General features: G+C 36.1%; 1 protein-coding gene across 1 annotated transcript in view; it reads left to right on the top strand.

The window, feature by feature from the left end:
* The window catches only part of dpyd.L (dihydropyrimidine dehydrogenase L homeolog), a 404,384-nt gene extending 391,748 nt beyond the window's left edge, over positions 1-12,636 (top strand). The window contains exons 21-23 of the mRNA XM_041590529.1: positions 3,595-3,738; positions 9,006-9,146; positions 11,495-12,636. Of these exons, the coding sequence (XP_041446463.1) occupies positions 3,595-3,738; positions 9,006-9,146; positions 11,495-11,665 (456 nt within the window). The 3' untranslated portion in view covers positions 11,666-12,636. The remainder of the gene's footprint in view (positions 1-3,594; positions 3,739-9,005; positions 9,147-11,494) is intronic.
* Positions 12,637-13,121: the final 485 nt, after the last annotated feature.

Genomic DNA, 13,121 nt, shown 5'->3' with positions numbered 1-13,121 from the left:
TGTCATTTATTAAATGATAAAACACTAGTGCAAAACAAAATATCTAAAAGCTATCAACATCATGTAGAAGTCAATAGGCTTTGTCCTTTTCCAGTAGTAAGATCTTTGTTTTAAGCTTTTAGAGGTTATTGGTAGAGATGTCGCGAACTGTTCGCCGGCGAACTTGTTCGCGCGAACATCGGGTGTTCGCGCTCGCCGGAAGTTCGCGAACGTCGCGCGACGTTCGCCATTTTGGGTTCGCCATTGTTGGCGCTTTTTTTTGCCCTCTCACCCCAGACCAGCAGGTACATGGCAGCCAATCAGGAAGCTCTCCCCTGGACCACTCCCCTTCCCTATAAAAACCGAAGCCCTGCAGCGTTTTTTCACTCTGCCTGTGTGTGCTGAAGAGATAGTGTAGGGAGAGAGCTGCTGCCTGTTAGTGATTTCAGGGACAGTTGAAAGTTTGCTGGCTAGTAATCGTTTTGATACTGCTCTGTTATTGGAGGGACAGAAGTCTGCAGGGGTTTGAGGGACATTTAAGCTTAGGTAGCTTTGCTGGCTAGTAATCTACCTTCTACTGCAGTGCTCTGTATGTAGCTGCAGTGGGCAGCTGTCCTGCTTCTGATCTCATCTGCTGACTGCTGCAATAACAGTAGTCCTTGTAAGGACTGCTTTTATTTATTTTTTGTTGTTTTACTACTACTACTACTACTACTACTATAAGAGCCCAGTGCTATTAGTCTAGCAGTGTTGGGGAGTGGGACTGGTGTGCTAATCTGCTGCTCCTAGTAGTTCAGCAGCACCAACTTTAATTTTTTTTTTTTAATATTCTTTTTTTTTTATTTTACTTTTTTTTATTTTACTACCGCTGTAGTAGTGTATAAGTTGACCTTTTAGGCATTATTTGCCCTGTAGGCATTATTTGCACACTGTTTTCTTCAACCCGCCATCGAGCTGTGTGACCTTGTTCACATTCTGTCTAAATATCCATAATATTACCGTCTCCAGAAAAAACACCGGAGTCACTTTTTTCAAGCAGCCATAATATATTTTACGTAATCCGTATCCACCGCAACTGTGCTTCAGTGGCTGCGACCAAAAAAATGCATATTTTCTGCATTTATATGGCATAATTTTTCTGGCCTCTGTGCTTCAGTGGCTGCAACCAAAAAAATTTATATTTTCAGCATTTATATGGCATAATTATTCTGGCAACTGTGCTTCAGTGGCTGCGACCAAAAAAATGCATATTTTCTGCATTTATATGGCATAATTTTTCTGGCCTCTGTGCTTCAGTGGCTGCAACCAAAAAAATTTATATTTTCAGCATTTATATGGCATAATTTTTCTGGCAACTGTGCTTCAGTGGCTGCGTCCAAAAAAACTGGGCAAACAATGTCTACAAGGTCAACGTATGGCGAAAAATTACTATTTTCAGCATTTATATGGCATATTTTTTCTGGCAACTGTGCTTCAGTGGCTGCGTCCAAAAAAACTGGGCAAACAATGCCTACAAGGTCAACGTATGGCAGTTGTTTAAAGAGAACAGTAGATTACTAGCCAGCAAAGCTACCTAAGCTAAAATGTCCCTCAAATCCCTGCAGACTTCTGTCCCTCCAATACAGAGCAGTATCAAGCAGATTACTAGCCAGCAAGCTTACTATCATCTGTCCCTGAAATCACTAACAGCTCTCCCCCTACACTATCTCTTCCAAGCACACACAGGCAGATTTTTCAGATACATTTTTGCCCTTGATCCCCCTCTGGCATGCCACTGTCCAGGTCGTTGCACCCTTTAAACAACTTTAAAATCATTTTTCTGGCCAGAAATGTCTTTTCTAGATGTTAAAGTTCGCCTTCCCATTGAAGTCTATGGGGTTCGCGAACCGTTCGCGAACCGCTCGCATTTTTGCGCAAGTTCGCGAATATGTTCGCGAACTTTTTTTCCGACGTTCGCTACATCCCTAGTTATTGGCGTTTTTTTGCAAGAAATATTAGAGAATTTGAAGGTTTTCGTATTAGTATTTGGATTAGTTGTGAATTTTTAATGTTCATACTTTTTAGGCTGTTATAATAGATTACTTGGCATCTGTGGTTATGAAGAACAGTTTTTTTGTGGTTTGTAAAACCTCTATCTAAAATCAGAATGGGCCACCCAGTCTTCAGTCAGTTTGCAAACAATCAAGAAAAGTGCAGTAGCCACTGAAAGTCTTCATATCCAACTCCACTACTAATCAGGTCACAGCTGTGCATTTTTTTAGTCAACAATACTAAACAGCTCTTATTATTATTATATACAAAGCATTTCCTAATATTAATAATCCAGCAAAAAATGTTTTGCAGGTTAGCATTTAGTTTGCTTTTTACAACATTATTGCCATTCTTCTTACTAAAATATCCTATAACCCTTCTAGTTCCTATGAGGAACACTATAATTAAAATGACAATACTGTCTGTATACAACCTGAATTAAATATAGTGCTAAGTACATTATGATTATTTCTGCATATTTTTAGAGGAGCACCAGAATTGTTTTGATAAAGTTTGTGTCTTTGTTCATATGGCAGTTTTGTAAGAATGCACTGAATCTAGGATTTGGTTGGGGATTTTGCTGGAATTCTGCCTTTTTCAGCAGGATTTGGTTTCATCCATATCCAAGTGCCTGGTTGAACCAAATACTTCCACACAAACAAGGAAATTGCAATTATTTTTCAAGCACACTTCTTTTTAACCCTTCCTTACCTGTATTTATATGCACATTAGAGTTCAGATTCGTTCTGGATTTGGCAAAATCCTTCAAGAAAGACTTGCCCCAATCCTAAAACAGTTGATTACATGCATTTCTACAGATTTCAGGTCTAGATTTGCCCCTTTTTTTAATCTTGATTACCCATTTTACTATGAAAAGTGATTTACTTATTACAGTTATGGACATTTCCGTGCAACTGTCACAACGGTAACTGCGAGAGATCTTAAACTCTAATTCCATGTATCATTGCTATCAACATAAGTGAGAAAAATAATGCAAGATTAAACAAGCATTTACTATAAACATTACTAAGATTAGTGCAGCCTAGAGAGCATTGATTAAATTTACAATAAACATGTGAGGGTAGTTCTAAAAACTTAATTTGCTAATTAATTGACTTCAAGGTTTTTAAGATAGTTTTTTATTTTTAGTACCTGAAATGAATGCCTACCAACCCAAATACACACTCACTCACTCACTCTCTCTTTCTCTCTACATAATGCTTGCAATTGACACTTGCTGTAATTGAAACCTGAAACCTTGATGAAGAATCACTGATTTGACTTTTCAAAAAATTTGTAAAGAAAAATAGAATTCTATTACTGGAAAAGAAATTGACGAATATGTGGCATGAAATAAACGTTCCATCAAATGGAATAATGGAACAAGATTTAAAAAAAAACTAATATAGCCAATGTTTTATATGTGAAAATGCAATTCATTTTTTTATAGACAGACAAAAAAAATCCCTAATGGAATACACTCTTGCACTAAACAGTAAGCTCAATTATTGGGCACAAACATACGTTGTTGGCCATTTTTGTACAGTGTCATTTATTGAAAATGTGTTCTTCTTCTTTACTTAGAAACTTCCAAGCTTTGGCCCATTTTTGGAAAAACGCAAAAGAATCTTAGCTGAAAATAAAATGAATGAATTAACCTCCAGCACAAGTCCTGCATCAAAGGAGAAGACTCATTTTGCGCCAAAGAAACCTGTTCCCTCAGTCAAGGTAAGAGGAGAAGAAAACAAAATCACAATATATATATATTTGTGTGTTTGTTTTTTCTCCTAATTTGCTTATTTTCATACTGAATTTTCAATGCACTGTCACAACTTTTACAGCTACAACTATGGGAATTATTATCCAGAAAGTTCAGGAATAAGAGTTTTATTAAAGAAAACAGTTCTTGTTTTTTTTTTTTAATTATTTCCTTTTTCTCCATAAAAATAAACCAGTTGAACCAGCAGAACAATCCTATCAGTTTTTTTAAACATTTTTAGGTTTTAGTCGGCATGGTGACACCAGTTTACATACAGATCCGTAATATGAAAACTCCAGACCTCCAAATAATGGATTCTATAACTGTATTAGGAGCTTTGTCTGTGGGTGACATAACGCTTTCAAAAAAGATAAAGAGGCATAACATACCAGTCATTATTGAACAACTTTTTACTTAAAAATACATTTTTTTTTAACATGCTAAATCTAAAAACAAATCAGAAATGAGTGTAAAAAAATGTTCAGGAATAGATGTATGAATGCATACCAAATCAGTTTTTTTGAGGTTATATTTTAATTAGTATGATTTATTTAGACCCCCTGCTATTCCTTTTTGTCTTCCAACTGTACATTGCAAATCAGTGACTGATGTATTCAAAATGCAACCCTGATTTATAAAGAATCACAGATGTTCTGTTAAGGTATAATTAGTTTTGTAAATTTCAAGGATGGCTGCTCCCTTTGTTCCGTTCTTTTGATTATTAAATAACATTGTGTTGGTTATACATCTTATACAGTGTACTTGTGCAGTGAATCGAAAACTTCTACAAAAGCTTTACTTTTTGCAAGATAGCTTAAAGAGACAGTGACACGAAGCATTGCATTGTTCTATTTATTATTGACTCTCAGTTGCTTAGAAAAGCTGCCAATCGTTGACAAATATTACATATATTTTATGAAGCTTCGTGCATAAGTTTTTTTTTCCACAGTGAGAAAATATATTATAGGCACTTTTGGAATAGTTCACACTGTACATAGTTGAAATCTGTACAATAATTCTACTGGTTTCAGATGCACATACCGTATATACTCGAGTATAAGCCGTCCCGAGTATAAGCCGAGGTACCTAATTTTACCTCCAAAAACTGGGAAAACTTATTGACTCGAGTATAAGCCAAGTATAAGCCTAGGGTTAGAAATGCAGCAGCTTCTGATAAGTTTCAATCGAAAAATTGAGGATTTCTGCTCCCATTGGAGGTGCCGGCGTCTGGTTTTTGGATGCCGGCGACTGTTCTTGGAGACTATTCTTGGATGCCGGCGACTATTCTTGGAGACTATTCTTGTACGCCGGCGACTATTCTTGGATGCCGTCGACTATTCTTAGACGCCGGCGACCGTTTTTGCGCTTGAGCCGAGTATAAGCCGAGGTAGAGTTTTTCAGCATATTTTGGCGGCTTATACTTGAGTATATATGGTACTTTGTTCCTAGTTATCTGTCATTGTTTAACAAAAAAAGGGCAAATACTCAATTGAACAGTGAATCTTAAGCACTAGACTTTATTATGAGCCATGCTATATAATTCTACAGAAACTTTTTTTGTTTTTACTGTGTCTGGTATTTGTAATGTTGTAAAGGAGAGCTTAAGGGGATCCACCTTTTGCAAAAGACCTGTCAAAGTGATAATATATGTAAAAAGAAAGACTTTTCCCTAAACAAAAGTTTAACAACAATGCTTCATTTAAACTCTATTTGTTGCTCTTAACTGATCTTTGGGTTAAACCAAGATACAGAGATGGCCTGTGGGAGAGCATAAGTGTCAATTGTGTAGCTTTAAGCACTGTTGTGCATGCCCATGCTGTCTTCATTCACTTGCACAGCATTAATCTTATTGGCTTGTAACAAAAACTAGTACAGGTATGGGATCCGTTATCCAGAAACCCATTATCCAGGAAGCTCCACATTATGGAATGGCCATCTCCCATAGACTCCATTTTATCCAAATAATCCAAATTTTTAAAAATGATTTCCTTTTTCTCTGTAATAATAAAACAGTACCTTGATCCAAACTATCCTTATTGTAAGCAAAACCAGTCTATTGGGTTTATTTCATTTTACATGATTTTCTAGTAGACTTAAGATATGAAGATCTAAATTACGGAAGTATCTATTATCCGGGAAACCCCAGGTCCCGAGCATTCTGGATAACAGGTCCCTTACCTGTAGTATGAACATGAGTGATGAATGAGTGCATAGAAGTGCTGGAAGCTAGGCCATCACTGATTCTCCCCACTGCTAATATTTATTTTTTTATGTAGTGGGTGTTGCTTCCCCTACTAGGGAAGGGAAGCCCAAATTGTGGAATTGGATAAACAGCTTCTTTAATTTCAATTAGATATTTTTGTTAAACGTATTCTATTGTAAAATATGGTTATTTTGCAAAGTCATACAAGTTTGGGAATTTAAAGATGGAAGTGGCATAGAGATTCATATTTGAAATAAACGTTGGAGGGGGATAAACTGTGGAGGGGGATGTTGATAAATAAAACATCTTGCTGCCTAAAACCTGCCAGGATGAACATTTTATTTTTAATTAGGGATAAGAAAGATGAGCCACAAGAATTAAAAGCATTGCAGAAAAAAAGCCTGCATGAATTGTGGCAAACAATCTCAAATAATTAGAAAACAACCCCTAGGCTCTTTCTGGGTAATCACCAATAGTGAAAACATCTGGAACTTCTGGCGACCACTTCCTATTATGATCTATAGTAATCATGCCTGTCTACAGGAGGTATGCAGTATAATGAGAGAACACAAACATTGCATCCTTTAACTTCAGCTCCATGGACCTTATGTGTCGCACGCAGCATGTCACCACAGCAACTAAAATCTGTATAATAAATGAGCAGTTAGATACCGTTTATTAATATAACATCATAATGTCTGACAATGTATTCTTCATTGTATCTGCAGATATTTAAAGAGGATGTAAACACAAAAATACAATTTTGTTTAATGAAGATAATGTGATTCTTTCCCATCTCTGTTATTTAATGGTTTTAAAGGTATTTGTAACTGCAGTAGAAAGTAGTGTTTGTCTTTCTGCACTGCTGGCTCTGAGCATCTCTCCTCAAGCCAGGATTCCAATTCTGACAATGCCTTGCATACTTAGGTTGTTTTAGCAGCCAATACCATCCGCATAGAGTAACGGATTTTGATAAGTACAATAAAAAGTAGATTTACGAATACATTTAAAATGATTACAAATCTGTAATATATATATATATATATATATATATATATATATATATATATATATATATATATATATATATATATATATATATATATATATATATATATATATATAGATATATATAGCATAAAGCTGCTAAACTATATTTTCTTTTATGAGGCAAAGTGCTATGCGTTTATAGGCTCTTTAATGTAGACATTGAAAAACGTATATGGGCATGCACATGTATCATTTCTGTTTCAGCCTTACACATACTCGGTGTGAGATTTACAGATATGGGATCCCTTTTCTGGAAACTAGTTATCGAGAAAGCTCAAAATTACATTAAACAATTTCTTTCCTCTGTAATAATAAAACAGTACCTTGTACTTGATCCTCACTAAGATATAATAATTTCTTCTGGAAGCAAAACAATCCTATTGAGTTTATTGAATGGTTAAATAATTTTCTAGTAGATTTAGGGGCAGATTTATCAAAGGTCGCATTATCGAATTAAAAAAATTCCAATTTTTGAGCTATTTTTGTGTACCTCCACGAGGGAATAGTCCAAATTCGATTAGAATTTAAAAAAAATTTGAAAATTCGAATATCGAAATTTATCATGTACTGTCGGCTTCGACAATTTGCCATCTAGAACCTGCCGAATTGCTGTTTTAGCCTATGGGGGACCTCCTAGAACCTATTTGGAGTGAATTGGTGGACTTTTTTTGGGGAAAAACTTTGATTAGAATTCGATCGAATGCTCTATTTCTTCGATTTGTACAGTTCAAATTCAGCCAAATACGGACCTATTTGGCCAAAAAAAAACATTACTTAATTTGTGTTGGTCTTTTTGAATTTGAATTTCGAAGTTTTCAAATTCAAAATTCGACATAAATATGTCCCTTATATAGTATACATGTACTATATAAGAATCTAACTTTTAATTTTTTTTTTTATGTTTACATTTTTTAAATATTGCTAAGGCATGTGTTCCATATCACAGAAAGACTCTTAAAGGGATACTGTCATGGGAAAAACATTTTTTTTCAAAATGAATCAGTTAGTATAGTGCTGCTCCAGCAGAATTCTGCACTGAAATCCATTTCTCAAAAGAGCAAACAAATTTTTTTATATTCAGTTTTGACATGTGGCTAGACATTTTGTCAATTTCCCAGCTGCCCCTGGTCATGTGACTTGTGCCTGCACTTTAGGAGAGAAATACTTTCTGGCAGGCTGCTGTTTTTCCTTCTCAATGTAACTGAAGGAGTCTCAGTGGGACATGGGTTTTTACTATTGAGTGTTGTTCTTAGATCTACCAGGCAGATCTTGTGTTAGGGAGCTGTTATCTGGTTACCTTCTCATTGTTCTTTTGTTTGGCTGCTGGGGGGAAAGGGAGGGGGTTGATATCACTCCAACTTGCAGTACAGCAGTAAAGAGTGATTGAAGTTTATCAGAGCACAAGTCACATGACATGGGGCAGCTGGGAAATTGACAATATGTCTAGCCCCATGTCAGATTTCAAAATTGAATATAAAAAAATCAGTTTGTTCTTTTGAGAAATGGATTTTCAGTGCAGAATTCTGCTGGAGCAGTACTATTAACTGATTAATTTTGAAAAAAAATGTTTTTCCCCATAACAGTATCGCTTTAATCTGGAAAACCCCAGGTCCCAATCATTCTACATAATTAATATAATGTTGGTATGACTACACTAATAACTTTATCATGCTCATGATTTTATCCTTGCTATTGCCACATTGAATAACTAGTCTCTAGTTAAAAGGGCAGGTAAATATTTGTTCCATTATAAATGTTATAATTTTTTTTGCAAACCATTTATTTACTAGTGCATTTAGAGCAGGGGGGCAAAGAAGATATGACTAGAATATGCATTCAGATTATTTAGATTATTTAGATTGGCCAAAATGTTCCCTCTCTATTCCCCAATACATGCATCTCAGATGGCAAACCGTAGAACATGAAGCAATAAATAAGTAGTATGGAAGAAATTTAACATTTGACTGCATTTTTGCTGTTTAGGATGTCATTGGAAGAGCTTTGCAATACATTGGATCTTATAGTCAATTGAACATACAAGAACAAGTTGTAGCCCTGATTGATGAGGAAATGTGCATAAACTGTGGCAAATGCTACATGACCTGCAATGATTCTGGTTACCAGGTAAGTTCTCTTCCATGGAACACAATTCAAAATGAAATCTACATACAACGTTATTAGTGCTAGCAAAAAGTCATGAAAATGTTTTGGCATATTGGCTGCAATATATATACGTTGCAGGGAAGCAGTGCTCTGTTTAATCCGTATGCATACATAGAGCAAAGAAATGGGTTTAATAAAAATAATGTTCAACAGAAGTTTTACATCATGTTTATTAGTGTGGTAAAATACACCACATATTGGAACGTTAAAGCTTCTATGCAACATAAAATCATGTAGATGAGTATGCAAAGATTTTTTTGTGAATGTAACATAGTAAGTTTGAAAAAAGACACTCGTCCATCAAGTTCAATCTTTTTAAGTCCATTTATAACCTGCCAGTTGATCCAGAGGAAGGCCAAAAACCCCATTTGAAGCCTCTCCAATTTGCCTCAGAGGAGGAAAATTATTTCCTAACGCCAAGATTGCAATTGGACCAGTCCCTGGATCAACTTGTACTATGAGCTATCTTCCATAACCCTGTATCCCCTCACTTGCTAAAAAAGCCACCCTGCCCCTTCTTAAAGCTAACTGATTCAGGGAGAGAAATCCACATCTCTCACTGTAAAAAACCCATTGCGAATATTTAGCCAGAACCTCCTTTCTTCTAATCAGAATGGGTGCCCTCTTCTCAGCTGGAAGTAATAACACATTAGAGAGGTTATTGTATGATCTCCTTATATATTTATACTTAGTTATCATATCTCCCTGTAAGCGCCTCTTCTCCAGCGTGAACATCCCCAATTTGGCCAGTCTTTCCTCATAGCTGAAATTTTCCATACCTTTTACCAGCTTAGTTGCCCTTCTCTGCACCTGCATTCTAATTCAATAATGTCCCATTTGAGCGCTGGAGACCAAAACTGCATGGTATATTCTAGATGGGGCCTTACCAGTGCAATGTGTTGCTGAACCATAAATTCTGGCTTAAAAAGTCCCTACTTTTATTTTATTTGTGCTGTTTATTAGATATAGTCATACATGCCCGTGGACGTGACTATATCCGGCATCTCCAGCTACGATTCTGCAGAAATCAAAGCAATTTGAACCAGCTAGTCCCAATTATGAATATATTAGTGAAGCAAGAGTCACAAAATATAAGACACAGACACACAACCATAAACTTAGGGAACCTAAACCCACCTAAGCCTATATAAACTTACTTTTCCTTTATCTGAAAGCAACAGTCACATCCTGGAGGGGCAGGACTTGCTGGAAAATGCCATAGCTTGTGTGTAGCACTGACACTTTTCCACAGCCCTCATACATCATTCACATAAGTCCCAGTGGAACATAAAGTCTATGGGGCGTGTTTACTGACATTGGAGATAAATATCACTGGTAACGCTCAGCAATTAAAATGTAAAAAGTCACCTACAAGTTAGAAAAGATCTGATTGGTTGCTGTGGGCAACATCACAGGAGATATTTATCTCCAATTTTAGTAAACAGTCCCTATCACATTCACAAACACTATGGTGAGTTTTTGTCAAGAGCCAGTTAACTTGTCTAGATGTTTTGAGTGTCGGAGAAACCCCTGGCAGAGATGGTACAACCTCCTTGCAGATAGTTCCTTGACTAGAATAGAACATAGGACCTCTGTATATAAAGGCATCAGTGCTAATCATTGTACCAGCATTCTGGTTACAATGAAGAGAATGTGTTGGCGGAAGGTGGCCAGTGTAGCACTACCTGTATCTGTACCTGCCTCCTGCACAAACCCAAACCCCACTTTGTGACAGAAACCCACCTGACCCACAGCCCACTTGGTATCAGATAGACCCACATATCACTTAAGTATACATGGTATGACTTCTCATGTGTACTCATTTCTGTAGCTCACAGCTGTTCATCCAGTTGAGCTACATTATTGACAGTCAATTAAGTATTAAAAGTATAAGAAAAAACCCTGACTTATTAGTGTATGAAAAGGACAATCTAATATTTGCTTCCTTAGTGACAGCATTTTGTGTTCAGTTTGGAGGCTGGTGTATTGCCTGGGCCTTATAACAAACTTGTTTCTAAAGTGTAAAAATAATAACATACATGCTACCTGTTAAAGGGCCAGTGGAACTGCTTTAAAAGTTGTTCTTTATTTTCCAGCTTTCAGATTTTCTATTTACCTTTTCTGGTGTTATTTCATGATTTAAATAATTTGGGAAGGATTTGCCAGTTCGGGAAGTCATCCTATAGAGTTTAAAACGGTGGTTAAAGCTGCAGTGTCAAGTTGCTGTGAAATGTATGCAAGAAAACAGACTTCCAATGGACACTACTGACCCTTATTAAAGTGACACTGATTTCTTTTTTCCCCATCAGGCGATTGAGTTTGATCCAGAGACTCACCTGCCGACAGTCACCGACACCTGCACTGGCTGCACCCTGTGTCTTAGCGTCTGTCCTATAATTGACTGCATCAAAATGGTTACCAGGACGATTCCTTATGTACCAAAGAGAGGCTTGCCCTTAACTGTTAATCCAGTTTGTTGAGGTGAATAGTTCAGCGGTTAATGTGAACCTCATGTATACTGCTGCTGACTTAGTATCTCATTATAGTACATTATGTGGAATCAGATCATAATATAGAAAAATAGTGGGTTTTTTTTTAATTACACTTGTATATGGCAGCCATAGCAATGCAAGTATCCTTCTGCAATGGGCTCTAATATTTACAAATCTTATTAACTCTCTTTCAATATGGCCATTACATTGCGTGCCTTAAAGTAGAGCCCATTGTTTCCTAATTTTTACGACATTAAAGCCGGTTAATTCAGCACAAATGATAACATAACAGAGCAAATGTTTTATAATGCAATTAAAGTGCCTTGTTTTTCCTTCTTCATATTTTCTTTTTAGTTAGAAACCGTGAGCCATAATTAGTGGCACTAAAAACAAAAAATTAAGAGAAGAATTACTGTTTGTAAACAGACGATAGATTTACAGTGGGGATTTAACTCTGGATTAAGTTCTTTGTGCAGAGCGTCCACTGACAAAACATAATGCATTTCTTAAGCCCTAGTACATTAATGCTCATAATGGACACTGTATAATGCATAACTATTAACCCTTTAGAGCAGTCAGAATTCACTGGAGATTTTGTTTTTCATGTTTGTACTTGAAGACAAAAAAAATGCCTCTGCTTCATTCCCTGTGCTGTTAAATTGCATTGGTTTTATTCAATTAACATTAAAGGGAATTACTGTCCTACATACAAAATTGCAATATCAAACTGCAGAGTAATAGTCTTTCACCACTCAAAGGCCATAACTTAAAGTTTGTTTTAGTGTAGGAGATATTTTATTGAATATATGTATGTTTATAGGAATATGATGAATATATAAGTACATCAATAGCTGCACGGTATAGCCTGGGGATCAATATGTGCCATGTAATCAATGGAGTTTTTTCTCTTATCAATATCTATATAAAATTATAAAATAATTAAAGTCTATTAAGCCTTACATGTGTTTGTTTGTTTTTTTTGTCTTTCGTAATCAAAAGAAATTATTGTAACCATTTTCCGTTTACACAGCAAGGTTTAAAGCAAAGGAGAGTGACGATATAGATAAGAACTTGCACTGAAATCCATATGGAAATATTCACACTGGCTTAATACACCTCCTCAATACATGTTGCAAAGAAGACCCTCACACAAAATCTTTCCAATCCTACTTATTCTAAGCATGTACAGTGAACTGTATGCCTGTACCAGAATGAACATGCAAACGAAAAGTCATGTGAACACTACCAGTAAAATTCTATTGGATGTTAATCTCTCTAGTCTATTTACATTTGGGTTTATTATGGTTTCAGTGGATCATGACTACCTAAAGCTGGCCATAGACGCAAAGATCTGATCGTACTAATCGAGGATTCATATGATTTTGGACTGTGTGTGGAGAGTCCCGACATTTTTCATCCGGCGGAGATAGATCGGTCGTTTGGT

Source organism: Xenopus laevis, chromosome 4L (genome assembly GCF_017654675.1).
Source record: "Xenopus laevis strain J_2021 chromosome 4L, Xenopus_laevis_v10.1, whole genome shotgun sequence".
Lineage (NCBI taxonomy): Eukaryota > Metazoa > Chordata > Amphibia > Anura > Pipidae > Xenopus > Xenopus laevis.
The sequence above is the reverse complement of the archived record's forward strand: the minus strand, read 5'-3'. Positions and strand labels throughout refer to the sequence as shown.